The 27,623-nt window shown below is 36.3% G+C and overlaps 1 protein-coding gene across 1 annotated transcript in view; it reads right to left on the bottom strand.

The window, feature by feature from the left end:
• CHD7 (chromodomain helicase DNA binding protein 7) overlaps positions 1-27,623 on the bottom strand; it is a 125,899-nt gene that overhangs the window by 47,567 nt on the left and 50,709 nt on the right. The window contains exons 3-7 of the mRNA XM_012661454.1: positions 23,132-23,273; positions 18,103-18,240; positions 15,732-15,797; positions 9,799-9,854; positions 2,367-2,481 (exon numbers count right to left, since the gene is read on the bottom strand). Of these exons, the coding sequence (XP_012516908.1) occupies positions 2,367-2,481; positions 9,799-9,854; positions 15,732-15,797; positions 18,103-18,240; positions 23,132-23,273 (517 nt within the window). The remainder of the gene's footprint in view (positions 1-2,366; positions 2,482-9,798; positions 9,855-15,731; positions 15,798-18,102; positions 18,241-23,131; positions 23,274-27,623) is intronic.

Below are 27,623 nucleotides of genomic sequence, written 5' to 3' on the forward strand. Positions count from 1 at the left end.
AACCTTAATATAACTGTGTTAAAATACTTTGCAAGAGGTATACTAAAGGTCACTTAGACATCATTCTTAACCCTGAACTGCAGGTTGAAAAAGAAACACAGCTCAGTCATAGTCTGCTCAAGGAGAACAAACATTTTCTGACCACTGTGCCCATTTAAAACACTCAGCTGGGAGGCTTTCAACTCCGAATTATGAAACTAGCAGAAATACAAAAATATATTTCAGCTGCCTCAGGCTTTTACACAGAGGTGATCAGTAAGGCAAAAAAAAAAAAAAATCCACTGAAATGTTCAATTAATAAAGTGTTAATATATTAATGCACTGGCTTTGTTAAGATTCTAGATTTAGGTAAACAATGTATACATGTTATTCATACATAGCATAAACACTAAAATTTTCCACAAACTAAGTTTTGGTGGCAAAAGCTCGCTTTAAGACATCTTGTTCTTAAACACAAGCTTTCATATTCAGTGCTAAATTAAAATCCTTAACTTTTCCTAAACATTTCTACCTTGTGAGTAATCTATAACATCATGCATGTGATGAAATTTCTAGTCTAAATAACCTTTCTGAATAGAGATTTCAAGTGCAGCGGACTTACAAGGCAGGCTAAGGTAAAACAGACAATGTAAAAGCAGCCGTAACAGAAAATACTGAAGTAGTAGAACTATGGAAAACCTGAAGCCATGATCACTTACGGGATAAAACAAACAGGGGTATGTGCATGTGTGTGCGTGTGTGTGTGTCTGTGTGTGTGTGTGTGTGTGTAAAAAAGAAAGGGAGGAAGGGGATTGTTACCATTCTCTGAAAATTCCCATTCAGGACAGAACTTAACATTTCCAGTTGCCAAGTTACCAGCCAGATAATGTATTTCAATCTTGGTGCAGGCAACTCACACAGACAGACCTGACATCAACAGGCTGTGTAACCAGGGCCAGGCACAATTCACTGAAGAGTGTGACTACAGGAAACAGAGTCCAAATAAATTTAATAAACAGGACCAGGATTTAAGGACAAGGGAAAAACTACCATTGTGCTTTCTTCTTTTTTCCTCCCACTGGCCCACAGAAAAGGTCAGCAGAACATACGGTGTCTCTTTCTAAAAGGAAGCTAATGATTTCAACTAGTCCAATGTCATAAAAGTTTAACTTTGGTTTCATTATGAAGGCCATGAGAAACAGAACCTGATAGTACTTCCCCCAAAACCTTCCCTTCAAAGAAAGAATCTGCTTAATATTCCCCAAGATGTAAGAACTGAGTCACATTCAAGTAACTCCACTCCACTCGGAGCAAACTGCTGCACTGCCGAAACAGACGAATACCAACAGTAACAGTGGTGACGACGCAGAGATGCGTCTAGGAAAAGAGCCACCACGCGACCTCCCATCAATACAGACTTCACATCTGCCTGCTGGGATCACGGAAATCAGATCCCAGGAGAACACAGGCTTGTCACCTGATGTTATGAGGATTTTATCACATAAAAGTACTAAACGCTCATCTGTCCCACTCTCCTCATCTCCAAAAAGGGGTAGCAGTGCAAAGTAGTTTGTTAAACAGGTATCATTTTGCATCAAATTTCATACTTCTTTATAGTTTACATTTTGTTAACTCTTATGAAAAGAGGAACTAATAAATCAGCAAGTCTTATCTTTCAACGTTAGGGTTTTTCTTTTACCTATTTGAGGCTATAAGTGAAACCAAATTGGTGATCAAAAGTCCAAAGATTCCAGTAAACAGCTTGTGAAAGCATTTTTAAAATGTAATCAACTATCGGGGGATTAGGGGGAGACCTGGCAGTTCTTACAAATGCAGATTTTCTTCCCTGCTCTAGATATTTTCGAGTCTTGCTGTAACTGATAACCTAGGATAAAGGGGCGCAGGCAAAATATTATACCAGCTTCTATACCACAGCCCAGCATTTGTGAAAACGAATTTAGTGAACTCTGCGATTTAGGCATTGGCTTGAACAGAATACATTTTCCACATACCTTCCCCAATAGAAGTTAAACTTATATCTTAGAACGTGTGCTTCATATTTACTGTAGAGTTTTTAACCTGCTAAATTTCAATAGAACGTTCATCAACTTACTTTTTTCATCATCTAGTTAACTGTCTGTACTTTCATTACAAGATTTTAAGCATACCATCACCACTATTTCCACATAACATCATAGGAGCAGTATCTTCTAGACTAAGCAACAGGAAGAATGAGAAATTTCCTGTTTATAAATTTTTAGCAATAACCAGTTACCAATATGCAAGTAACAGCATCAAATGAGGCAAACTAGTTTTTCTAAATTTATTGAACTAAAATTTAGAACATTTTAATAAATACTTCAGAAAATTAACCAGCCGTTTCATACCTCTGAAAGGAATTTGTTCTGGCCCTGCTTGGCCTTAAATCGTTTAATCTTTTGCTGAATTCTCTTATCTTTTTCCAGATCTTCTACAGAAGCCCATTGACAATGAAGATAAGAGCTAAAAGAATAAAATAATATTCTTGAAACACATAGATAATAATTCATCCTTTGTTATATGTCTTTTATGATTCAAAAAAATCAACTAAACAGATCATTAACAAAATAACCTGCTTACTTACAGAGGCTGTTGAGCAACATTCAATAATATAACAACTAATGTTTGAAAATAAGAAGAGAAAATCATATAATAGTACCTAAAATTTGCCTTCTGTCCTAAGCCTCCAATTCTCTTATCCACTATCCATTAAAAAAATCCCCCAAAACAGAAATGGCCTAATAACACGCTGTTTCCATAAGTGAATGGATTACACTTCAGTATAAAACAATTAGCAGTACAGGGTGGCTTTAATTCTGAATTTATGCTTTGAGCCTTTTATCATTGAGAAACAAGAGGTTTTTACTGAGTTAAAAGAATTCAAATTTAAAATAGCAATTTCTTTGGAGATAAGAGGTATAGGGTACCCTTGATTCATAAAAGGCCTATATCATACTGGCCCCAATGGTAAACCTAACCTAATCCTTCTAGAGCAATCAGGGAGGAGAGAATCACCATCCACTCCCTGAACACCAGCCCATGGCCTCCTCTATCTCCTAATCAGTTCCTGCTCTCCAGCCTGTGTTTTCCCAGGAGCTCTGAAATGATGTCCTTTGGTCCCTTGTGAATTTTTCACTTGCTAACATCTATACTGGCACTGGGCAAGTCCTCTCCCCTTCAAACTCACCACGTTCTTTGCTCTGAGCACATGCTGTGCCTTCCATAACCTGAATTTAAATATACTCGACCCTCCCTTTTTCTTCTCCAAGACTCACAGGCACACAGTTTTGGCATTCTGTTGTTTGGTATTTCAATATTCTTTTGTCCTAGCATCCTTTCCTAGCCCCCCAAACAGCCTTGACTGTCTCTTATTTCTCTTTCTGGCAATAACATTAAAAAGCAATGAGATCCTGGAATATATACCTCATTCAGAATCAATGTCCTACTTCTCTTAGAAACTATGTAGCAATTATAAAATGTTTCAAAACAATGATATAGGAAACATTTATGATATTAAGTACCATATAATTGACACCTATGCAATGTTTAATATGAATTTTCAAAGGACTAATTTAGTCCTTCTATAACAGACTGAGTAAGGGAGAAAAGGATTTTAAACATATATGCATTATATATGCCTATGAACTGATACACCCATCCACTAGATGAAAACGCATCAAAATGTTAATAAAGGTTGAACATCCCTGAAACTTTCTGAGTGCCAACATGAAACTCAAAGGAAATGCTCATTGGAGCATTTGGGATTTCAGATTTTTGAATTTGGGGTGCTCAACCACTAAGTATAATGCAGATACTCCAAAATCCTAAAAAATCCAAAATCTGAAATATTTCTTGTCCTAAGCATTTTGGGTAAGGGGTACTCATCTTGTAATGATTTCCGGTGGCAAGACTGAAAGTATTTTATTTTCTACTTTCAATTTATATTTTTCAAATTTCCAATAAATAATATGCAATACTGTTGTAATTAGAAACAAATAACATAAAACTAACCTACTCTAGTCTCCTAATTATCTGACAGAAAAAGGCACATAGGCACTCAGTGTTCTTGTCCTGGCTGAGGTGCAAATGCCTTCAATGCACCACCTGTGTGGCTATGAGATGGACACAGGCACTTAAGCAAGTGGGTCCGGCCCTGCTCTACCAGCTGCAAATGGGCCTGAAATTTTCAGTCAGTGATTCTGCCTTTTAAACCCCAACGATAACCCATTTTGGAGGCTTAGTCAGGAAGAAGAGGAAGGAAGCAAAAAGGGTCAAAGGCAAACTGCTATGGCTTAATAGATAATTAAGGTAAGAAAAAGGTAAATCTTACCAATGGACTAGGATTAAAATATAAGGAAAATGTTATGATATAGTAAACTGTAAGAAAAGTATGAAGCTAATAAGAAATAATCTGAACTAGGCCCTAAAAATAATACAGTTTGTGGTCACTTTGGAAAATAAAATTTCATTTTAAGACACAGTTTCTGTTTATGAAACAAGTATAACATTTGTACCTAATCCTGACAAAGACAGTACAAAAAGGAAAGAAATTCAAGACCATACCCCTTTCTGAACATCAGCACAAAGTTCTACATAAAATATTAACAAACATAATTCCACACCACATTAAGAAAATAATACATTATTATCAAGTTGATTTACTTCAGGAATGCAAGGTTGGTTCAATATTAATATATCTAAGGAGAAAAATAACACAATTATCTCCACCAATGCTGAAAAAACTTTGACAAAATTCAATATCCATAATGAAGTTTTTAGGAAAATAGGAACTGATAGGTATTTCATTAACACAATATAATGTAGAGAGATTTTAGTCCAAAAGACAGGGTCTTACTAAATGGAGAAACACCACAGACTTTTTGACAAAATTAGAAATAAGGCATGATATCACCACTATTATTCAATATTATATTCAAGGTATTGGTCAATGCCATTAGACAACTCTGAAACAATAAAGGGTGTAATACTTGGAAAATAAGAGGTAAAACTATGACTATTTGCAGATTATATGACTGTCTACGGAAACTCCAGAAAAGCAATTAGAAAACTAATTAAAACAATAAAATTATTCAGTAACATAGCAAAATATAAAATTAACAGCTCATTCAAACAAACAATAACCAGTTAGAGATACAATATCAGAGAAACTTCTTTTTTTTTTTTTTGAGAAAGAGACTCACTCTTTTGCCCGGGCTAGAGTGAGTGCTGTGGCGTCAGCCTAGCTCACAGCAACCTCAAACTCCTGGGCTCAAGCAATCCTCCTGCCTCAGCCTCCCGAGTAGCTGAGACTACAGGCATGAGCCACCATGCCCGGCTAATTTCTTCTATATATTTTTAGTTGTCCAATTAATTTCTTTCTATTTTTAGTAAAGATGGGGTCTTGCTCTTGCTCAGGCTGGTCTCGAACTCCTGAGCTCAAACAATCCGCCCGCCTCGGCCTCGCAGAGTGCTAGGATTACAGGCGTGAGCCACCGCGCCCGGCCTTAGAGAAACTTCTTTTGTAACACCAACAAAGATAAAATACTTAGCAATAAATTTAGTAAGAAACATATAAAATTTATATAAAAATATTTACAATACTCAAAGATACAAAAGTAGAACTGAACCAACTGGAAAGACATCTTGTTTGTATACTGCATAGGTCAACATCATAAATCACAAATCACACCTAACACAATGTAAATAAAAAGACAAACAAGCATTTTTATGGAGCTAGATAATACTAAACTTTATATATAAAAATAAACATGCAAGAATATCCAGGAAAACATTATAAAGGAAAAGCTACTTGGGAAAACTAGATCTACCAGATATTAAAATACACTATAAAGCCTCTATAAGTAAATAATGTGGTACTGGCCCATGAATAGATGAGAAAATCAATGGAATAAAGTACAGATATAGATCCAAATAAATATAACTTGAGGACAGGATAAAGGTTCCATCTTAAATCACTGGGGCAAAGATGGACTTTTTAATAACAGTGCTAGAATGACAATAATTGGAAAAAATAAAATTAGAGCCATGGCTTACACCAGTGGTCTCCAACCTTTTTGGCACCAAGGACCAGTTTCATGGAAGAAAATTTTTCCATGGACCATGGGGTGGGGGGATGGGGAAAGGAGCTCTGTGGCCTGGTCACTAACAGGCCTCGGACTGCTACTGGTCTGTGGCCAGGAGGCTGGGGACCACAGTCTTACATCATACACAAGAATAGACACCAAATGGATCAGGTACCTAAACAGAGAAAATAAAACCATGAAGAAAACACAGACAAATTCCTCTTTAATCTGGATATAGGGAAAGGCTTTCTAGCTATGACTCAAAAGCTACATGCACTAAAAGAAAAAAATTGATAAATCCAACTATACAAAAAAATTAATTTACAATGCAATAAACGCCAGAAATAAAAGGCAAAAGATAACTGAAACTGAGAAAAGACAGTTGCAACATATAACCTAAAAAACTAATATCCCTCATATATAAAAACTCTTAAGGGGGAGCATGATATAAAAATAAGCAAAAGATATAAACAATTGACAAAACAAGATATAAAAATGACCATTAAACTTATGAAAAGGTGTTCTTATTCACAAGAGAAAATGTTAAATAAAACTTCACTGAATATCATTTCTTACAAAAATTAAAAAGGTACAACAGACTATGTTGGAAAGGTTGTGAGGAAACAGGTGCTCTCATCCATTGCTGACAGTAATGCAAACTGATACAACCTTAAGGAAGAGAATCTCAAATTAGGCCTTTTGATCTAGCAATCCCACTTCTAGGAATTCACCCTGAAGCTATGCCTCCAACAATTTGAAAATACACAGACATGCATGAGAATATATATTTAACAATTACAGCTTGCAATTCTCAGTAGCCACTTACATATCTACATATATAGCATATACTGGTTAAATAGCTATGGTACAGCCATGCAGCGGAGTACTATGTAGCTGTAACAAAGAATGAGGACCACCCCTATGAACTGATATTGAGTGATTTCTAGAATACACTATTGTGAAAAAAAGCAAAGAGCAAAGGTATACTGTACTGATAGTATATAATTTTTCTGGCAAGAAAAAATGGGAAATTATATATATATATCTGCATATTCATGCCAAAATTACAGAAAGGATAAGCCTGAGATTCACGAGGAGATGAGTAGAAATGGGGTGGAAAGGAAGAGAGAATGACATTTCTTTTGTATACAGTTTTGACTTTTAAACCACGTTAATATTTGACAAACTTGAAAAAAGAAAATAAATAAAAATCAACAAGGGGATAGCTAAAATGGAATATAAATACAAGCAGAAACTAATGATGCAAACTGTGTATCAAATAAATAACAAACCACACTGATGGGGGAGGGTGGGAGAAGAATCAACCCAAGGAAATTTTGAACAAAGTATCTGGCCTCTATGCCCTCAAACTAAAGACAAAGAACTCTAAACAAATATAGGCTTTTTTTTTTTTTCCACAGAAATATAGGCTAGTAATTCTAAAATCACTTACTATATATCCTAGGACTGACAAAAAAGCAAATACAGATACTAAGAGCCAGGATTCTCGTGGGTGAAGAAGAGAATTACTAATATTGAAAGAGGGAAGGACAGAATGAACTCTCTGGTATTGGAAGTATCGATATAAAGGCATTGTTTTTGTTGTTGTTAGGTAGGTAAGTAGGTACATACAATGTGTACATATAATAAACAGATGTGTATGGGTACGTGACATGTGTGTGCACATCCTCCTAGCCTCATCCACCGAGAAGGACTAGAAGCAATGACTCCTCTGCAGCAATGAGCACACCCAAAGCCCAAATCTTGGTTTCTAAATGCCCCCTCCACTAAAAACCACCATGCCTACTTGGAGAAATAACTGACTCTTGCACTGAAACAGGGAAGTTACAACTTGATTCTGAGCGTGGAAGATCCTCTGGTGCAAAAAAGTAAGGAAGTGCTCGAAGAAGGATGGGGACAGGGCAAAAGGACAGAGAAGCCAGCCTGAAGGGGCTCCTATACCAGTCAAATCTCTGATAATGTGAGCGAAATAAATAATATTATGATAGTAGAGAATTATAACCCATTGAATAAAATAAGAATGCACAAGTCTACAAACCTATGAATTAGCAAATGGACAAGAAGAGGGTAAAGCTCTTCCTTACAGTAGAAACCCAACTAATGAATCTAAAAGAAATGATGGTATTAGTAAATCACCACTTAGCAACTATTACCATATTTAATAGCCTCAAAGTATCATTCCAGAGGATGTGCATTAATTACAAAAAGAAAAACAGGAATTCTTTATACTATTTTTGCAATTTTCCTATAAATCTGAGATGTCAAAATAAAAGGTTAATAAAAACTGTCAGTTTTATAGAAATTTTAATTTCCCTTACATCTCAATAATTTCAGACAGGAAAGCTTTTATTTTTTTTTTTAGAATTTCCTTTGTCTCATCTCAAATGATTTTCCAGGAGGACAAGTCTCTCCTGGCTTGTCAACAGTACCTGGTCAGGAATACTGTGCTCTTCTCCGGAATTATTAACAGGCTAGACTGGGGAGGTACCTCAGACCCCAGTGCCACACACTAATTTGGATGTCTGTCTAATAGTGCCATTATTGGGCAATCGATACTTAAACTTCTTTGCTCTTGACTTGGTAAATCTACAAGGGAACTCTTTCCCTCTGGTTTACCACAGGAAATCAAGTCATAGGCATAATTTCCATACGTGTAAACTCATTATGCTCTGAGGACCAAAGGATGATGACAGCTAACATTTTCTAAGCATGTTTAAGTTGCCAGACTATATTTCATTGAACTCTCACAATAACACTGACAGAGACGCCTTCATCTTTTTTACTTGGTAAAAGGTTCTGCTCACGACTTCTTCAAAAGTGCATTGGTTTATCAACATAGCGCTAAAACAACAAGGGAGAATAACAGAAAACCATGGCACCTAATGCTTTCATTTTCTAGGGTAGGGTACATTTTCTGAGACTGTTCTGACAGCGACTCACAAAAGCCTCTCTTTAAAAGCCCTAGAATTTATTCACGTGGTGCTTCAGTTCTTTGTCTTAAAAGGGGTCAAGTAAATTTAATGTTTATGTTATCAATTAATTTTTTGTCCAGCAGAATGACTGCAGATCCTTAAAAAGAAACTATGCTCACTCATCAAAATGTGTGTTTGTACCAGGTATACTACCTACATCTGTAACAGAATCTACAAGAACAACTCACTGTGTTTTTCAATACAGATTCTTAAAAGTTATGTAATTCAAATTCACTAAATATTAGAAGCAAACAAAAACAGATAAAAACCATAGCTCACTACATTTTAAAACCCGAGAGATGTCATGATTTTTCCAGAGCCTTCGTCCAGCAGCAAAGCTCTCCTCGCCAGTGACCAGCGTCCCATGCACACGTGGAGGGAGGGAGAGTAGCCCCAGAGAACAGAATTCATTGTCAGAGGACAGGCAAATACTGCTCTATTCATTTTTTTTTTATTGTTGTAGAAGTTTTTATCCCCTCTAAAAAGAACTTCTGGGTTATATAAGTTAGTCAACTTTTATACCAATTACCCATTTTCCAGAAAAATTAAATTCATAAAATATCAAAGATACAAAAGTTTAGTAGGAAATGGCCTCCAAGACACGAACCAAAACAAAGTTTCCCAATTCCCAATTTTTAAAAAGTGCTTGTTTAGTACTTTGAAAATATATCCCCTTATTAAAAATAAAATCACAATTTACTTACAAGTTTTTGTATTTCACATAGAATTCCTCAACTTCTACCTCCTCTCCAGATTCCTTCTGCAACAAAAGAAAATTTCAGGCAGATACTTAAAAGCAGCTACTAGAACATTTCAAAAATGATGATGTGCTCCCACATGAACACCAAATATGACTGAGATGAGCAGCAGAGGACCTTCCCGTAAAGATGAGCACGCTGTGAGCTGGGAGGCAGCCAGGGCGATGCAGACGGCCGCGCTCAGGCCCGTGCACACTACTCCGCTCCAAGTGTGAGAGCTTCTAAGACATGAATCATTTTAACTCCTCCCTAACCACATGCAGCTTCATTCACAACAACCTGACCCCAAATCTGGCTTTCTGCCAAACCCACAGTGTTAAGTAGACGCCAAGTGTACCATTTTCTCAGGCAGCAGCCAATTAGCAACTGCTCTCCTGAATGCCATATGTATTATTTTTGGCTGCCTCATGGCAACTTTACATTGTGGGTTTTGTAATGTTTTAAAATATTTAAGAGACATTTATTTCTCCATATAGTTAATAACTCTAAACAAGAAACCATATAAAACTAAACCTTGCTCTTATGCTGCAATTTCAGTGCATCGCTATTCATAGTTTTAGTTTTACTCAATGGCACAATTAAAATCTCTCAGACAAGATGTCTCACACACATAGCAGCCAAATAAAATTAACACTCCAAATACTACATTGCTAGGTAGGGTTAAAATCGTGATACATGTCAGCCATATCAAGAATTTTCAGTGGTAAGATTATCTACGACATCTCCCGGGATCCCACCTGCTACAGCTATGCAGAAGATAATGCTCACATGATATTTTAGGCATCTCTCTTTTTCCCCCGCTTTTGGTTTTAGGTTGTTAAGTCATAATACGTAATTTTCTTCTGAAACATTTGATCAGATAAATCAGGGATCTAAAACATAAATACCACTTACAGATGTTTAGGGATTGTTTTTACACTCCTACAAGAGCCCCCAAGCCTGCCTTGAGGGTCATACATGGCTGCTTAGACACCTCCTATATGCTTCGAAGAAAATTAAGGCAAGTAGGAACATAGCAGAGGACAAACAAAAGAGCAAAGCCTTGTCCTGGATGACAGACCGGTACAGAGCTATGCAAAGGCACTATGTTCCCCTCAATCTCTAACCTTCAAACTATTTTCAAAGGTTATGAACTTAAATGTTTCTTTGAGACTCTTGCCTGTATCAGCTAATCATGAATTTTAAACAGTTTTTTCATCTGTCTAGAGATCACCGATAAGAAGATTGGACATTCAGGAGTGTGGTCAACACCTGTCAATACCTGGCTGTGCCCTAATAGATTTATGAAAGGTAGTAACTGGAAAGCAGCTTTTTAAACCAATAGATTCAGGATGCCCTCTATGTCACAGATTTTAGATGACCAAAATGAAAAGAAATGTTTGCTGTATGACTTCAAGAGCCAGCAACATAAACCTGGAATTAATTTATAAGGAAATTCCAGCCAATTCAAGTGGCAATTCATCCAGGACCACCTCACTTTTTCTAGCCCTAATATTCCCCCATTCTACACCCATTTCAAAATATGTTATTTTTATACAGAACTAGAGATTCTAGTAGAAAGGCAAAGATAAGATAGTAGATGACCAGGGAAATGGGAAGCAAGGTAAGACTAGATCTTTTGATGCTTCTCATAGCATATCATGAAGTTCAAACCTAGAATGGAACTCAAATGTCTGGGCTTTTACTCTTTTGATACTAACTATATTTCTTTCAATTCTGAAGAAGTTTTTCAAAATTATATACCTTTGAGGTAGTAGCAAGACAAGATGTATCATTTCTGTGCTCTACTATTCCCTCTGATTTCCTTCTTTCTGATCTTTTCTCCCATACTGTCCTTTCCATCTCATTCTAAATGGTCTCGTCCCAGAATTATAAGTGGGCACCAAAGCACACAGGATCAAATCTTGAACAGTAGAGACAGTTTTCGGTCTGTGTCAATTCTGTTCCCAGAAAGCTCTTACTCTTACAGGCATCTGTCCCCAACTCTCATTAATACCCATTTTCTTGTTTTGATCAGCCATTCCTCTGGGAACCTGCTGTGAAGACTGCCTAACAGGAGGGTCTCGGGCTTTCAGGGAGGAACTGACCAGGTTCTGAAACTTCATTTAGCAGCACCTGGAGCTGGTGCAAAACTGTCCCAGGGCCTACATCTTTTGGACGTCCTCAAATATAACACTGTGTTTTGTTTAACTGACCAAGTAGATTGGATCACCACCTTCTTGCCCTTGGATATATAAATAGAGCTGTTTTTCACTCTTCCTTTTGCATAAATATGATCATGCTGACCTCTTTTGCTTTACTGGTAATAAAACAATTAACAAAAGTGTGTGAATGCATAAGCCCTCAGGAGCATCATTCCAATTATTTGCTAAATGGCAGTCAGTTTGACCAGCCTCTGGTGATAGCTTAAAGCAGCCCCAAGAGCCAACCCCCGACTCCAGCCCAATTTTCAGAAGCCATTCTGCAATAGGCACATCCAGTCAAGAACTGCTTCAAAGCACTATTTCCAAGCATGCGTGTACACGCACACATACACACCCCTCCACTCAAATTTATTTCTTCAACAGCTACCATTAAATTTGAGAGCCCTCTAAGTAATATTATGTATTCAATAGAATATTTCTGGGAAATGTGTATATCTTTTCATTAGATTATAAAATTAGCCTACGTAAATCTTTATTATTCACATGAAATTTAAAATTTCAAACATACTTTAAATTTCAAATTTCAAACATAAAATTAAGCTATATTTGTTCCACTGTTCACATGAACCAGAAACTTTGATAAGGCAATAAACTGACTCCTCCAGCCAACTGTATTCTAAACAGCCACCCAGAAAATGACAATCCTATATAGCCCAGAAGAAAAAAATGACCTTTCCTAAGCATCCCATTACTAAACTAAGTAGTCATAATCAAGAAACGAAGCTAAACTACAGCACAAAAAAAGCGAAATTTTGTTAAATAATAGATAAAAGAATAAGAAAGCATCTCAACAAAGATATCAATAAGGCATGTGAATCCCTTCCTACCTCTAGCTCAACATATTGTATATTCTACTAAAGATATCAGATCACAGTTCACTGAGGGAAAAACTGACATGATAATGGATGAGATTAGAGTTTTGCCTTCTTTGCACTCTATTTTTTAAATTACCAGGTTCAACCAAAGAGAATTAAAACACACATTCTGGAATTTAAAATAAGTTCTTAAAAAGAAAATATATCACATAGTTTATTTAAATAAGGGAATATAGTCACAATTAGCTTTTAAAACTACTTCTGACCTTCTGATACAAAAAGGATTTGAATTATTCTTCAAAGATGAATGGCTCAAAGCAGAAAGGGCTACAGGATGACTAAACATGGAAAACATATATAATCCAAGTCTATTCAAACTTCAAACACAAGTACCAACTATATCCCTTCCACTGGGTCTCATGCACAGTAACTTGTGTTTAGTACAACACAAATGCCTGAACTATCCTTATTTAACATGAGGTGTTGAATTAGGGAGGCTCCGCCAAGTGAGTTCTGTGAGTTTGCCCAACTCCATCATAGTGGATCATGATCCTTCTCTGGCTACAGTGATGAGGTCAACTGACTTTGAAAAACAGTGAGTCCCCACTATGTGTCAGCACAATGCAGAGTATGCTCTGAGAGCTCATAGCCAGTTTTTACAGTGCTGCCAGGGGGAGATAAAGACACCTTCTTCATGGCAATTCTTGAATTATTCATGGTAATAGGAAACAGACCAGCAGGCATAGCTAGAATCATCAGAAAAATCTCAAATTTCCTTTTGTTTCTATTTGTGACACTTTCCCCAATGTTATTAAAGCTGAAAACTAAAGTACCTACTTTGAGAACAGTAGCAGTTTAAAAAGTTAGTAGCAGTTAATGTTTAATACCTTCTAATGTTTTTTTATTACCCTTTAAGAAATGCCACGAATGGACAAGCAATCCAATGAGCTACACATCTCTTCTCTATTTTAAATTATACCAAGGCATCTCTCCCCTTCCAGAGGAATTTTTCCACTAATTTTCTCCATCTTCAAATTCACTGACTCAATGAATGTTCCACCCCCATGTATAGTTGTTTTAATTTTTAACCTCCTGTGATTAGATAAAGCTGGTCATCAGTAAATCATAACAATACCTATTCCTAAACCATGGGTACCTATCTATAAAGGGGGTGAAAAAAAAGCCCTAACATGAGCAAAACAGAAACAAAAAGCAATGTCCTACATAATACATAGTCTGAGTGGCTCTGAATAATAGAGCTAATTATAATTTGCAACCCCCAAACCTGCTGAGTACGCCTGCTGAAGCACTATCAATTGAATGAAAATTAATATATCCCATCCAAACGACAAGCTATTTACTCAAACAAGTCACTTCATTTCAGTGAAGGGGATTACTCTTTAAAGCATGTCAAGTATTTAAATTTTACCATATATCTACAATTCACAAATTAACAGTTCTAGAGTCATTAGTAGGACAAAAATGCAACCTTTCTAATGAGTTAAATAGTGCTCATTTCTACTTGAACAGGTGGGAAATTTGGCTGAGATATTATTATTTAATTCATCAGGGAGGAAATCAGATTCAGAGTCTCCCGATAGCCAGCCACTCCATACAACTCCACCCCTTACACTCAATCTGAAAATATCTTGACATGTTGCTTTTGATCATTCTCATATAAACTGGAGATGTATATTGCGACAAAAATTCATACCTTAAATCACACAACAGACAGGTAAACAATATTAAGACAAAGATAAAGAGAAGTTTATTGCTAGTGCAATAACATTTTCAAGGATTGCTTGATAGTAGTATTTAAATAGTAAAGGTTTTCTATTTGATAAGCCTGGGATCTCACTTTAAATCCTATGATCCCTCCTCACCTTTCTGAGAAGTTACATGTTGCATACATTTTACTAAAAAAAAAAGTTTATTCTGTATGCTGAAACATGAAGTTGTACTTCCACCCTCCTTAAAAGCAAATAAAAAGAGAGAACTACGTGGCTCTAACAATGATTCAAGCTGAATGACAGCCACCTATATCTAAAGGAGACCACTTTCTAGAGATACTGAAAATTGTATGTGGGAATGTGTAAATGCACCTGGATGTCTATGTAATTATTCAAACTAAGTAAAGCATTTTCTCAAACTGGGCAAGAAGGAAGGTAGTTGGAATGCAACAAGAATTTCCATCAATAAAATAAAATACAGGGTCACCAGAATTCTTTGTTAAAGACTACATGAGTCCCAGCAAGATTATCTGGCTAGGGACAGATACTTAGAGCTCACCTTCACAGATCGACATAAACTTTTGAATAACTCTTAAGTAGTAAGTCATACTACCTTCAAAAATTACAATGAAAATAGTCCTATATTTCACCTTTGCACTGGCAAAGATATTAATGAATATTTCAACTGCATATGAAAAAAAATTATGAAACATATGAGAAAACATTTACTTGCTAAAATGATAAACAGAACTTCCATCCTAACATGTGGAAGGGGGAAAACTTTCCTACAAGAGATGAGAGATAAATTAATGTTTAAGATTTCTATGATAATATTTATAAAAAAAGGCAGCCTGTAACTCTGAGAGTCCTATATGTTTTCTTTGGAGACTTCTGAGTTTCTTGCCTACTCGATGTTATAAAGCACTGATTGCTAAATATATTTTAATTTATTTGGGGTTAAATATCCCAAAGATTTATATTGAGCTAGTAAATCAGACAGTATTAGAAATATTACCACAAGTTTTATTTTACAGTGGTGGAATTCTTAAGTAAAATCACAAAGCCAATAATCCTGTAATAGTCACCCTCCCACACACACGAAGATTGTGATCGCTCCAAATGGCGCTTACCTGCTTTTTCACTGAACGACTACTCATGATTTTTTCTACCACTGGACCTTCTGCATCAACACATTCCTAAAAAATAAAGTCATGTGAGTTAATTCATACAGAAAACATTTCACCCTAAGCTATAAAGCAAGAAATCATTCCCCTTTACCACCTCCCCAACCTGCCCTTTAAATCACAGGGTATGAGAAAGTCACTAGTGGGAAATATGACTGAAAAGAACAAAAATCTCACTGAACAGAAAGGTGAAAGGAAGACCTGTGCTTATTACTTTGTGATTATGTGGTTTAATTACGTGGACTAGCATGGGTTCCTAAAGCCAAAGAGCATTCAGAAATTCCAGCTGTCAAGAGAAAGCAATCTCTGCATGATCACAGTCTAAGACATAACTTTTCTTCATCTATAGCCATGGGGTAAATATACTGATCATTCTATTATCGTAGGCATCTTTCATTTAGGTTGGTGCAAAAGTAAACTGCGGTTTCGGACCATGAATTTTAAATCATTATAGCGAGGCTCAAATACATCTTTATTAATCAAAATAGGAACCGTAACAATCAACACATTTTTGCCAACGAGAAATAAGTTTGTTTATTCCTGTAGCATAAAAATCTGTGCTTCGGGGTTCAATGAACTCTTGGAAAGCATTTTCTGCATCCTGCTGACTGTGGAAGCGTTTTCCCTGCAAAAAGTTGTCGAGATGCTTGAAGAAGTGGTAGTCAGTTGGCAAGAGGTCAGGTGAACATGGCGGATGAGGCAAAAGTTTGTAGCCCAATTCGTTCATCTTTTTTGAAGCGTTGGTTGTGCAGTTGGGTGTTGTCATGGAGAAGAATTAAACCCTCTCTGTTGACCAATGCCGGCTGCAGGTGTTGCAGTTTTCTGCGCATCTCATCGACTTGCTGAGCATACTTCTCAAATGGAATGGTTTCGCAGGGATTCAGAAAGCTGTGATGGATCAGACCAGCAGCAGACCACCAAACAGTGACCACCAAGTTTGGCTTTGGGAAGTGCTTTGGAGCTTCTTCTCCGTCCAACCCTGAGCTGGTCATTGCTGGTTGTCGTATATGATTCACTTTTCATCGCATGTCACAATCCGATTGAGAAATGGTTTGTTGTTGTTGCATACAAGAAGATAACACTTCAAAACAACAATTATTTTGATCTTCATTCAGCTCATGTCATGAGGCATCCACTTAAGCTTTTTCACCTTTCCAATTTGCTTCAAATGCCGAACGACCGTAGAATGGTCAATGTTGAGTTCTTTGGCAACTTCTCATATAAGAGGATCAGCTTTGATGACTGCTGTCAATTGGTCGCTGACTACTTCCGATGGCCGGCCACTGTGCTCCTCATCTTCAAGGCTCTCGTGTCCTTTGCAAAACTTCTAGAACCACCACTGCACTGTACGTTCATTAGCATTCCTGGGCCAAATGCCTTGTTGTTGATGCTGTGAGTTGTCTCCACTGCTTTACAACCCATTTTGAACTCGAATAAGAAAATTGCTCGAATTTGCTTTTTGTCTAACATCATTTCCATAGTCTAAAATAAATATAAAATGAACAGCGAGTAATAAGTCATTAGCAAAAAAACATAAAGTGAGAAATGCGCGTTAAAATGATGTATAACATAACCACATTTATTTAAGAATGTATTCCAATATCAAATGGCAAATGTCAACAATGCTGAAACCGCAATTACTTTTGCACCAACCTAGTATCTATGGAGGTCACATAAAGCATTAGTAACTTAATATAGAATGAATTACCAAATAAAACACAAAAGTACATTTAATATACTATTCAATGGGTTACCAGTTTGTTAACTAAAGTACAGTAATGGTAAGAAAAAGAGCTTTATTTTTTTTAAAAAGATCTTTTTAATAATCAATCCCACATTACTGCTCATATTTTATATAAACTATTTTATCCATCATTTACATTGCACAGAGAATAAAGTATGCCCTGCTGGGTACTACAAGGCAGTAATTTCATAAAGGGGTTCTTACAGTGCCTAACAGCAGGAGACAAGCTTGAGTGGTTTATTAAAGTCCCAGAAGCTACAGCTCTGAATTCTCAGAGGTAAATTCAGCCTCCTTGTATTCTAGCTCTGACTCTTCTTCAGCACAGACCATTAATTCTCCAAAATTGTGTCAAATTACATATCACAGGCTTGTATAAAAATAAATTTCAGTGAACAGGGCTTTTTAAAAGATACTGCTAAACAACTAATTTCCCATAGCACATTAGCCGGCATCAGAAGACTGTTCCCCTGCTGAAAGTCCAATGCTTCCATTGAACTTCTCAGACTCCAGCTACAAAATTTCCAGTCCATCTTTTAAAATGTGCATGTGAATCACAGAAATCTGGCTGCTAACCTGCTGCTCTGACTGTGAAGTGTTGGAAGGGGAATCTCTCCCAGCAGCATCTGCATCATCCGCCTCCTCATCCGAAATCTTGAACTCCAGGTCTTCAGTGTATCGCTTTCTCTTCACCTGCCTGCTGGACCGTCTCTTCTAAAACAAAAGCCCAACAACATAGCTTTTAAAAAGCAATCAGCAATGCTCTTTATGATGGCTCAGAATGGTAAGATATATTTTTTAAAAATTAATCTTAAAAAAAGCTGATAATTTTAATCCTGTAAATCACATGAAAAGATCACAGTGGTAACCAATATAGTATTAGAAACGGGGAGAAATCTGGAGTCAGACACCTGAGACAGCCACAGCTCTGCCACTCCCAACTACATGCCCTTCGAATGGAAAATGGAAATAATAACAAATCTCTTCCTCACTCAGCCAGCGTGTTCAACAAAAGTCATGGCAACATCAGAGCTGGGTAATGCATCTATAGGGGCTCATTATACTATTCTTTCTACTTTTGCATGCTTTAAAATTTTTCCATAAAAAAATCCAAAAAGTAAATGCATTACAAGATAATTTACAAATTATAAAGTTCTCTACAAATACTGTTACAATATTATCCAAGGTACCCAAGATGTTTCAGGCCACTTAAATAAAAGGTTTCTGGATTTTAAGCTTGATCCTAAAAGAAGTATTTTGAAAATTTTCAAAGAGATGAAGGGTTGAATGGCGAAATTCACAAGGATTATGAAAAGTAATTTTACTTTTTAAAATTTAAGTTTAACATGCTGGTTAAAATTTAAAAGACTGGTAACAGTCAGCAATAGTAGGATTACTGGCAAAATGAGTTCTCTTACACTCCTGTGGTCAAAATACAACCTAGTATGGTCCTTGCAGGACAATGTGGTCATATCTATCAAAATTTAAAATATGCCAACCCTTTGACGCAGAAGTTTTACCTCTAGTAAGCTACATAACATATCTTGGGAATACGTGCAAAATAAAAAAAAAACAGGCCACATAACAATAAGTAGCTTATGATTCTATTAATGTTTAAGATAACAAACAAAAAATTTTGTGTATCTATTTGGATATGTGGATCAATACATAAAATCCTTAAGATAAAATTATTCTAAGTCTTATTTACTTCTCTATGCCTCAAAGAGTATTTGCTAAAAAGAAAATGTATATGTATATGCTTTCGACAACAGGGAAAAAAATCTGAAAAGACACAACAATTTGTTAATAGCTACTAATTTTGGGGAGATGCATGAACAGAGCAGAACAAGGGGTTTTGCACTTTTTGTTCAAAATAATTCTATACTGTTTTACTTTTTTGACAAAGAATTTGTTTTGTAATACTTACCTTTTTATTGATATGTGTATGTGATAAAATCTAAGTTTGAAAATGACCTATGTAAGTTTTAAACTGCTTATGAATGCAAGAGCATTATAACCTACAGAATGAGTTTGCAAAGCACATGGAAGAAATAAAAATGTGGAAGAAAGTAACATTTATATAATTTTTTTTCTAAGAATTATGAAATAAAAGCTTTTTAAAGGGCCTCATGAATTTTAAAGCTGGGACAGCAAGGCAGAGAGAGGCAAAACACCATCATCGTGTGTATCAAAGGCAAGACAGACACTGCCGTCTCTCAAGTCAGGACCAACACAAAGGGCGGGACTGATTGATTTTTAATCTTAAGTTTGTGCTCTCTCAGCTCTCATAAAGGGGTTTGAGACAGTTCACAACACAAACTTGGTATAAATGACCATCAAATGGATTGTTCAAGACTGTAAGCTCCAAGCCCTACACAGTCATGGCTGTAAAGGTACAAAGAGCTTTTCTGACATGAGACCACTGGGATAAAGTTTATGAACAAACTTCTTAGTGGCCTAGACCAGAAGGAGTAGTGACATGGGCTAGAGGTTCCTCCTAGGATCTTCTTCTCCAGGACGAAGCTGCAGTGCTACCCAGGACAATCAATCCCAGGTGAAGGCCTTACAGAATCCAGCGGAGGTTCTCCCATCTGTGATCCTTCCCCACATCACAGAAGGCAGTCTGACCTCGTGGGCCCTAGAGCTGAACACCCCTGTCTGAACTGGTCCTAACTCTTATTATGTGACCTGAATGGGTTATTTTGTGGACCTCAGATTCCTGGTCTATAGAATGGGGTTAATGACAGTTACTACCTCAAACGAATAATGTGAAGATTACATAAGGGAGTTAATATGAAGCATTTAGAACAGTGTATGGTACATAATGCGAAATGTAATTAGTAGGATTAAAGTCATCGTTAATCAGCTCCAGCTTTCCAAAGAAAAATGGCCCAGTTACCTCGTACAGCTTCCCTTCTCTCCTCCCAAAACTGACCTACTTACTCCTGCTCTCACGCCCACTTTACCATCCCTCACTTCCGGACAGCCAATTCTTTAAGATATAAAAGGCTATTTTATCAAGAACAATGTTTTAATTTTGTGAAATTTAACATAATATCTATATGTCATTTGATATGTCAACTTAACAAAATTTAAATGAATTCATTTATATTTCTACCTCTATGCCATTCTAGTAAGTAGGAGTGTGCTACGAACGATCCATCTGTGATGTTTCATCAGGTTTCCATGCTTGAGGCCACACTGTCATAGTGTTCTTCCAGCATAAGTAACTAGATAGGGTCTAAGACAAATCCACTTTACGCCAAACCCCACTCTGATATTAAAGAAATGGTCTAGTACAATAAAACGGGGCTTTCCTTTAAAATAGAAATTTATGTACTATAAATATAACTTTTATAATGTAAATGCCTCCTCATGTAACTTAGTGATCTAAATCCATGCAATAGTGATGGGGTTACTTAGTAGTGGATTGGGAGGTCGCTTCGTAAGTGTAAACAACTCCAAAATACAATCAGAACTCAATTTTCTGAAATTTCTGAGTGTTATATGGCTTCCCTAATTTCTAAATAATAGTGATCTTAACATCATTTATTTTGGGTATCAAGGTTCCTTTTACAATTTCCCAATGTAAAATTAAATTATTTATTACATGTTTCTATTGTGGTCTGGTAAACTCTTACTATATGAAAGATTTCTGTGAATCAAAATGAAACGTAAGAATTGCATTTAAACTGTAACTCAAAAGTTTTGAATTGACACTAATAGGCCAACTTTTAAAACTTGCACTGCTTTAGAAAAGATACTTATAGTTAAAACAAGTATACTGAATAGAAGATTTAAATACTTCCATGATCTCACTGTTGTAGTACCTTGCAATACAACTTTTAGTTAAAATGATACAGCACTTACTTCAGCAAATCAATCACAAAACTCAAGAATTGTAACGCTAAGCCCTCCGTGCATGTGTTACAGGAAGAAACACAATAAACAACCAGTCAGCATCACTTCCTGTGTCAGAGATACCGAGAAAGCACTGCTTTCAAAGTCACTCCTTGTGTGCTTGTTTATATTAGCTATCAAGCACATTACAATTAAGCCCTAGCCAATTAGAAAGGGGAACCAATATTCATTTCAATTGATTAGCAGTTTTCTATAACTGAAATGCAGAAGAAAAAAACAAAAACAAAAACATAGTATTTTATAAAGTCAGTTTGAGTCTGAATTAATACAAATAGATTTTTTAAAAAACAATAGCAGTTATCTGTGAAAAATTAACAGAATTTCCTTGATTTGTGTGAATAAATTCTTAATAGTGTGCAAATACTAATGTCATAAAAGTCCTATTTAATCAAACACAGATCAGGAGAAAACACCCTTGAGGATAAAAATAAAATTCAAAATCATTAAAATACTTCAGTTTACAAAACTCCCTAAGCAATTAAAAAAAAAAAAGGCATCTACTTACCTTCCCAATATCTTTCCACTGACATATAAAATAAAATTACATAATCAACCCACACTACCAAAGGTATCACTATGTTGGTTATATAACCAAACCAAACCAAACCAAACCAAACCAAAAACACATTCATTCACACTCTCTCTACACCTGGTCATTAGCTGAAGCCATTCTGTGAAGTTATAGATATCAGGGAGTTCTACTCAAACAAGCGAACAAAAAACCAAAACCCAAAATATCTGATATTCTTTAGAATAGAGCTGCATATTGCAAATATTTTGTTTCTAATTGGTAGGGGAATAGGTAGAAAGTCCTGAATGTGCACTAACTGGTAGGAAAAAAAAAAAAATCTAGTAAGTTTTTAGGGGCCAGCTTCCTATTCCAGCAGGACTCCTCAGTAACTGCTCCTTGATAACTTAGATGTCATTCACATAAGTTACATTCCCAGCCATCCCAGTGGACCACACTGGCATGTTTCCAGGAAACCTAACAAGGAAATAATTTTTAACTGTCACGTGTAAGGGTCCCTCTCAGTCCAACCCCTGAAGACAGTGTGCTTCATACACAAGAACCTAAATTCCTAATGTTTTTTTCAGGGCTAGTCTTTCAACTCGTATCTATAAAATTCTCCAACAGTCAGGAGACTCTAACACTAGAATATTCTGCAGAGTTGCCATTCAAAAAGTCAGTGACTTGTGCACAGAAATGTCAGTACTAACATGAATATATCTCAACTCTGACTGTCAAATGTCAGAAACTTTAAGACAACCTACAAATCATATCTTGATTTCTAATTCTGCAAAATTTAAAAAACTGACAAGCAACCGAAGTTCAGAGAAATTTAAAAATGTCAATGAAGCTTTAAATGAACCAATATATTAACAATATGTTAAGATGTTAATAACATATATAAACATCAAAATATACATTTACAGAAATAAATGAAGATTCTTTGTTTTATTAATCACACAGTCAAGATGGCAAAACCACGTCACTCTGGTCAGGAGTTTAATTTCATGTTGGCCTCCCCAGCTCTCATTGCTATGGAGATAATGTTCCAGACAACAATAAAGACATCTCAAGAGCATCTCTACAACAAAATAGGAGAGGTCTAGTGCACTTCATATGCAGCTAAGTTACCCATGCTAAATAACCAAGGCTTGGGGAGCAGAATAGTAGTATTACCTGAACACCTGGGTCTTCGTCTTCTTCAGGAGAAGGAGATGGTGGGGGCGTTTTGTCTAAGTCTGAATTTTCAGAACCTTCTGTTTTTCCCTTGTTGACCTTTTTCTTCAAAGTACTTGCTTCTGAATCAGGTTTCTTATTACTAGAATTCAAAGTGGATCACTTAGTGTTCACTTTTTCATGGGGTTTTCCACATCCCAAACCTTGTATTTCCCACATTAACATCCCTAAAGTACCAATGACAACTGATAAATCAATGCATGTTGGCCATTTATAGTTAAGTGGCACTCTCAATTAAGTTTTTATAGTAAAACTCCATATTGATGACTTTTACCAAATATGTGACCCTAATTAAAAGAAATTGCATGCAAAAATTCCTAATAACACACATAGTACATTTGTGCAAAACTCCAGCCAATATACCAAGCCATAATGAAAAATCAGATTAAGAAGTCATTTTGCTATCAAGTTTTTAAGACGCAGAATATTATTTTTTAAACTGTCATGGAAAACAATACAATGATCATTTCTTTATTTCTTACAGATAGTTTTAAACATTTCTATTTAAGTCTTTTTTTTGATCAGTGCTACTAGGTGTCCTCTTTTACACCATGCAGTTACATTTTTATACACTTACAATCTTTTTAAAATAAAAACATATAGTAATTTCCTGTTCTACATATTTAGTTAATGCTGTATTCTTAAATATACGCCTTATTTTGGTGTAGGCATTTTCTGAAAATTGCAATTAGCCTTTTTTCCCAAAAACCTAGGTCTCTGAAATACAAAAATATAGGAAAGCAAGCCCAATAACTAAAGCACATGTTCCATAGTATGTTGCTGACAAACATTAATAGGATTTGAATGCTACATAAGACGAAAGACATAAACTCTAAGAAAATTTTTAAATTTAAGTTTACCATCACCTCTAGAACCTTTACCTGACATTCTTTTAGAATGTGCACTTAGTGCTACCTTCCATTTCAATTTTCAAGCCATCCTCAAGATTTTCTAACCATTATCATTTGTTATCCAACATTCAAAATAATACAACCTCAGTAATGATTATTTTTTACTATTTCTAGGGAGCCTAAAATTCTAATAAATTTTGAAAATAAAGGATTTCAAAAAGTTTATAAAATTTTATTTATTGAAGTTTGTAAAGTCCCAGGAAAGTATGCTGACAGAATGCATTAAACAGCATGTTTTTAATCTTAGTTACTACAAAAGGAAGAGGCAAAGATATTTATATGCTTTTATTCAAGTAAAACATTTGTCATGTAAAATATTTCAAAAGTACCATTAATATAGTAAAAGTATCCATCAGACATCTAAAATCTATTTTGTCAGCGAATAAAGAAAATATGTGATCCTCTTAAACTAGTTATTTTTAAATACTCAGAGTTTGTTTTTATTTTGTTTCGTTAACATTTTAGCACAGTAAATAGCCACATAAGAAAATAAAATAATTCAAGATAATAGCAAATGGCAGCTAGATTTAGAGAGTTATTTTTATTTTAAAAAAAGAAAAAGGCAGTGTTCTAAAAACTTTAAGTCCCCAAAAGATCCACAGAAAGCATAATATTTTTTAAATTAAAAATAATCCATACAACAGTTCCTCATCCAACTGTCCTAGTGTTTATGCTACACATGGACAGAAGTCTCCCCTACTATGAGGCTCCATTTCCAGCATTTATTTCCGCTCTAACTGCCACAAATTATACAATACTACAGCTGAACACTGGGCCCCTTTCCTTTCATCTGCACGCCAAGAGCAATCAGATTACCCTGGTAACCAGCGGTCACATGACCAGCACCTGCTCTTTTGGCTGGATGCCACTGACTAAAGCCATCTGCTTCCCTCAATCAGCTTTCAAACATTCTCAACACCTGCGCTGCAGTGTTTTGTGGTTTCTTTTATCAAATCAGTGCAAAACTGCTTCCAAAACTTTACATATTTCTCAAATTTGTTTAAATCAGAGGTAGGCCTGTCAAAGAGTTGAACCACTGCCAGGTAAAGTGAGTTGGCAGCTCATGTTTTTCGTGGTGACCTCTCTATACCAGAGCAAAGTACACGGTTTAATGTAGTGGAGTTGCCAGGCCCTGCATACACTATCCTACAGGAGTAAAAGGCTTACTATCTGGAAGCCAACCAGAGCCCAGGTTTGAGGAAACATCAATTTGCTGAAAGAGAGAAGTGCTAATGATTTTCCATCTGCCCTTCCCAAGAATGAACTGTATGGAGCCTCCAAGATGGCTGAAAGTCAGACAGGACCTCTCCAAATGTTTAGACAAAAAGCCTGCAGCCAAGGGAAGCACTTACCCCAGATCTGATTACTGAAAGATTTCTAAACTCATTAGACCTTGCTCTATTAATGTCATTCAGAGACAGCTAAGCATTTCCATGCATCGATATACAAATCAAAGAACACCCTAAGAAGTCAAAAAAACTACAAAACCCTCGGTGTCCACTAATGACATTACAATCAAGGACAAAATTAAGTTATGTAAATTAAATTGCATTTGCTACCATTTTGCAATAAGCTAATCCAGATTTTCAACTAAGTGCTATCCTAAAACTGCTCTGCCCAAAGAAACTAAAGATTTTTTTTTTAACAAATGAAGGTAATATAGAATGGTGGATAAGAGCATTGGTTTGAGTCAGATAGGCTTTGGTTCAAGTTCAAACTGTCATTATAAGCTGTCACCCTGGATGACTCACTTAATTTCCCTGAGCCTCAGTTTCCCCACCTGTAAAAGGAGGTTGATAATCATACCTTCCTCCAGGATTTGTTTTGAGGTTTAAATGAGATAATGGCACAGATGGTTAACATTCACGCACATCTGGAAGACAAGCAGTTAAGTCTGGGAAGTATTCTCCAGCCACGGCTCAGACTCACCTGGGCTGAATCAACTGCAGAGACTTATAGACAGGACCCTACCTTCACGTGTGGGGCTACCCAGCATCAGCCTGGTGGAGAAAGGACACAGAGTCCACATGCCTAGTCATTATTTAAATCTCTAAGGTTCAAAATCGGTCTTTTATAATGTCAAAGCTAAAACCTAGTTATACATACATTCCTCTCCCAAATTATAATAAAAGCCTGAATGCACAAAAGGGGCAACTGTCAACCCCCTGGTTGGGGGATGAGAATGTTGCTAAAAAGTAACATCCCTTAAACTAACACTACAATATTGAAGATGAGGCCACTAAGCTCTTCGGTGCCGATAGAGAACCTCAATGCATCTCTCTAACAGTGGCAGTGACGGCTACTCCTGGGGCTTGGCCACCACACAGCAACCTATGAGTGGGATCTCAAGAATAACCAGGCCATGTACAGGGAACACTTTCAAATTCTAGCCCTGATGGCACTACACCTGAAGAAATCATGTCTGTCCTCATTCCTCTCCTGAACCTGCTCTGCCTCCTACATTTCCCAGCTCAGCATCACGGTCATGCCACCAAACAATACTTGCAAACTGATCTCTGTGTATCACCAGAGTGATGAGTTGAAATGCAAATCTGACTGAATCATTCTTCTGCTTGAAGTCCAATCCCCTATATATAATATCTAAGATTCTCAGTACTGGTGTACCAGGCCCTCTGTAATTTTTGCAACTGGCAACATAAGCTTTTTGTACTCTTCCCACATCCCAGGCCCTTTACCCCTTATGCTCCAGGTATACAAAACTATGCCCAAAAGACACATCTATCTCTCCTATCTCCACTTTCACCCCAACCTACTCATCTACAAGACTCACCCTGGACATCACTCATTTCAGGAAGCATTTCCTGACCACCGTAAGAGTCTGTTTTGGGTATGACCTCCTCACTCCACCTACATGTCACATGATGTATCCCATACAAAGGATATATAAAATACACAAAATTTGGTGATAACATTACTGCAATGTATTAAAATCAAAGCAGTGTGTGTTTGTGTCTTTTTCCAATTATCCTGTAAGCCCAAGGAGAGGAGGAACTGTGTTGTATTTATCTTTGGATTCCTAGTATCTACTCAATGAGGTTACTTATAAATGTTAGCTGATCTAGTTAATTAAACAGGCCAAGTAATAGCAATAACAGTAACACATATATAACTAACTCTATGTGCCAGGCACTACTCTAAATGTTAACTCATTTAAGAAAACCTAATATAGCATCTATCTTTATGATGAAACACCTATTTAGTTCAGTAAAATGGGATGACGTATTACCAAAATAGAGCGAAACTTAGCAATTTTTCAAAACCAATAGAAAAGAATATCATCTACGTACCTCACCTCCCTATTTACAAAGTTCTTTCATTTCCTGATCCTTATCTCCCATGATCACTGATATAACCGAAATGCAGAGCCATCCCTCATGAAGCTAGAGACTAAGATGAAGAGCCATCCATCCCCTCATCGGGCTAGAGACTGAGACACAGAACCATCTGCTCATGTAGCTAGACACTGAGACGCAAAGCCATCCACTCCTCAAGCTAGACAA

The sequence above is a fragment of the Propithecus coquereli genome, unplaced genomic scaffold (genome assembly GCF_000956105.1).
Source record: "Propithecus coquereli isolate 6110/MARCELLA unplaced genomic scaffold, Pcoq_1.0 Scaffold71, whole genome shotgun sequence".
In the NCBI taxonomy this organism is placed as follows: domain Eukaryota; kingdom Metazoa; phylum Chordata; class Mammalia; order Primates; family Indriidae; genus Propithecus; species Propithecus coquereli.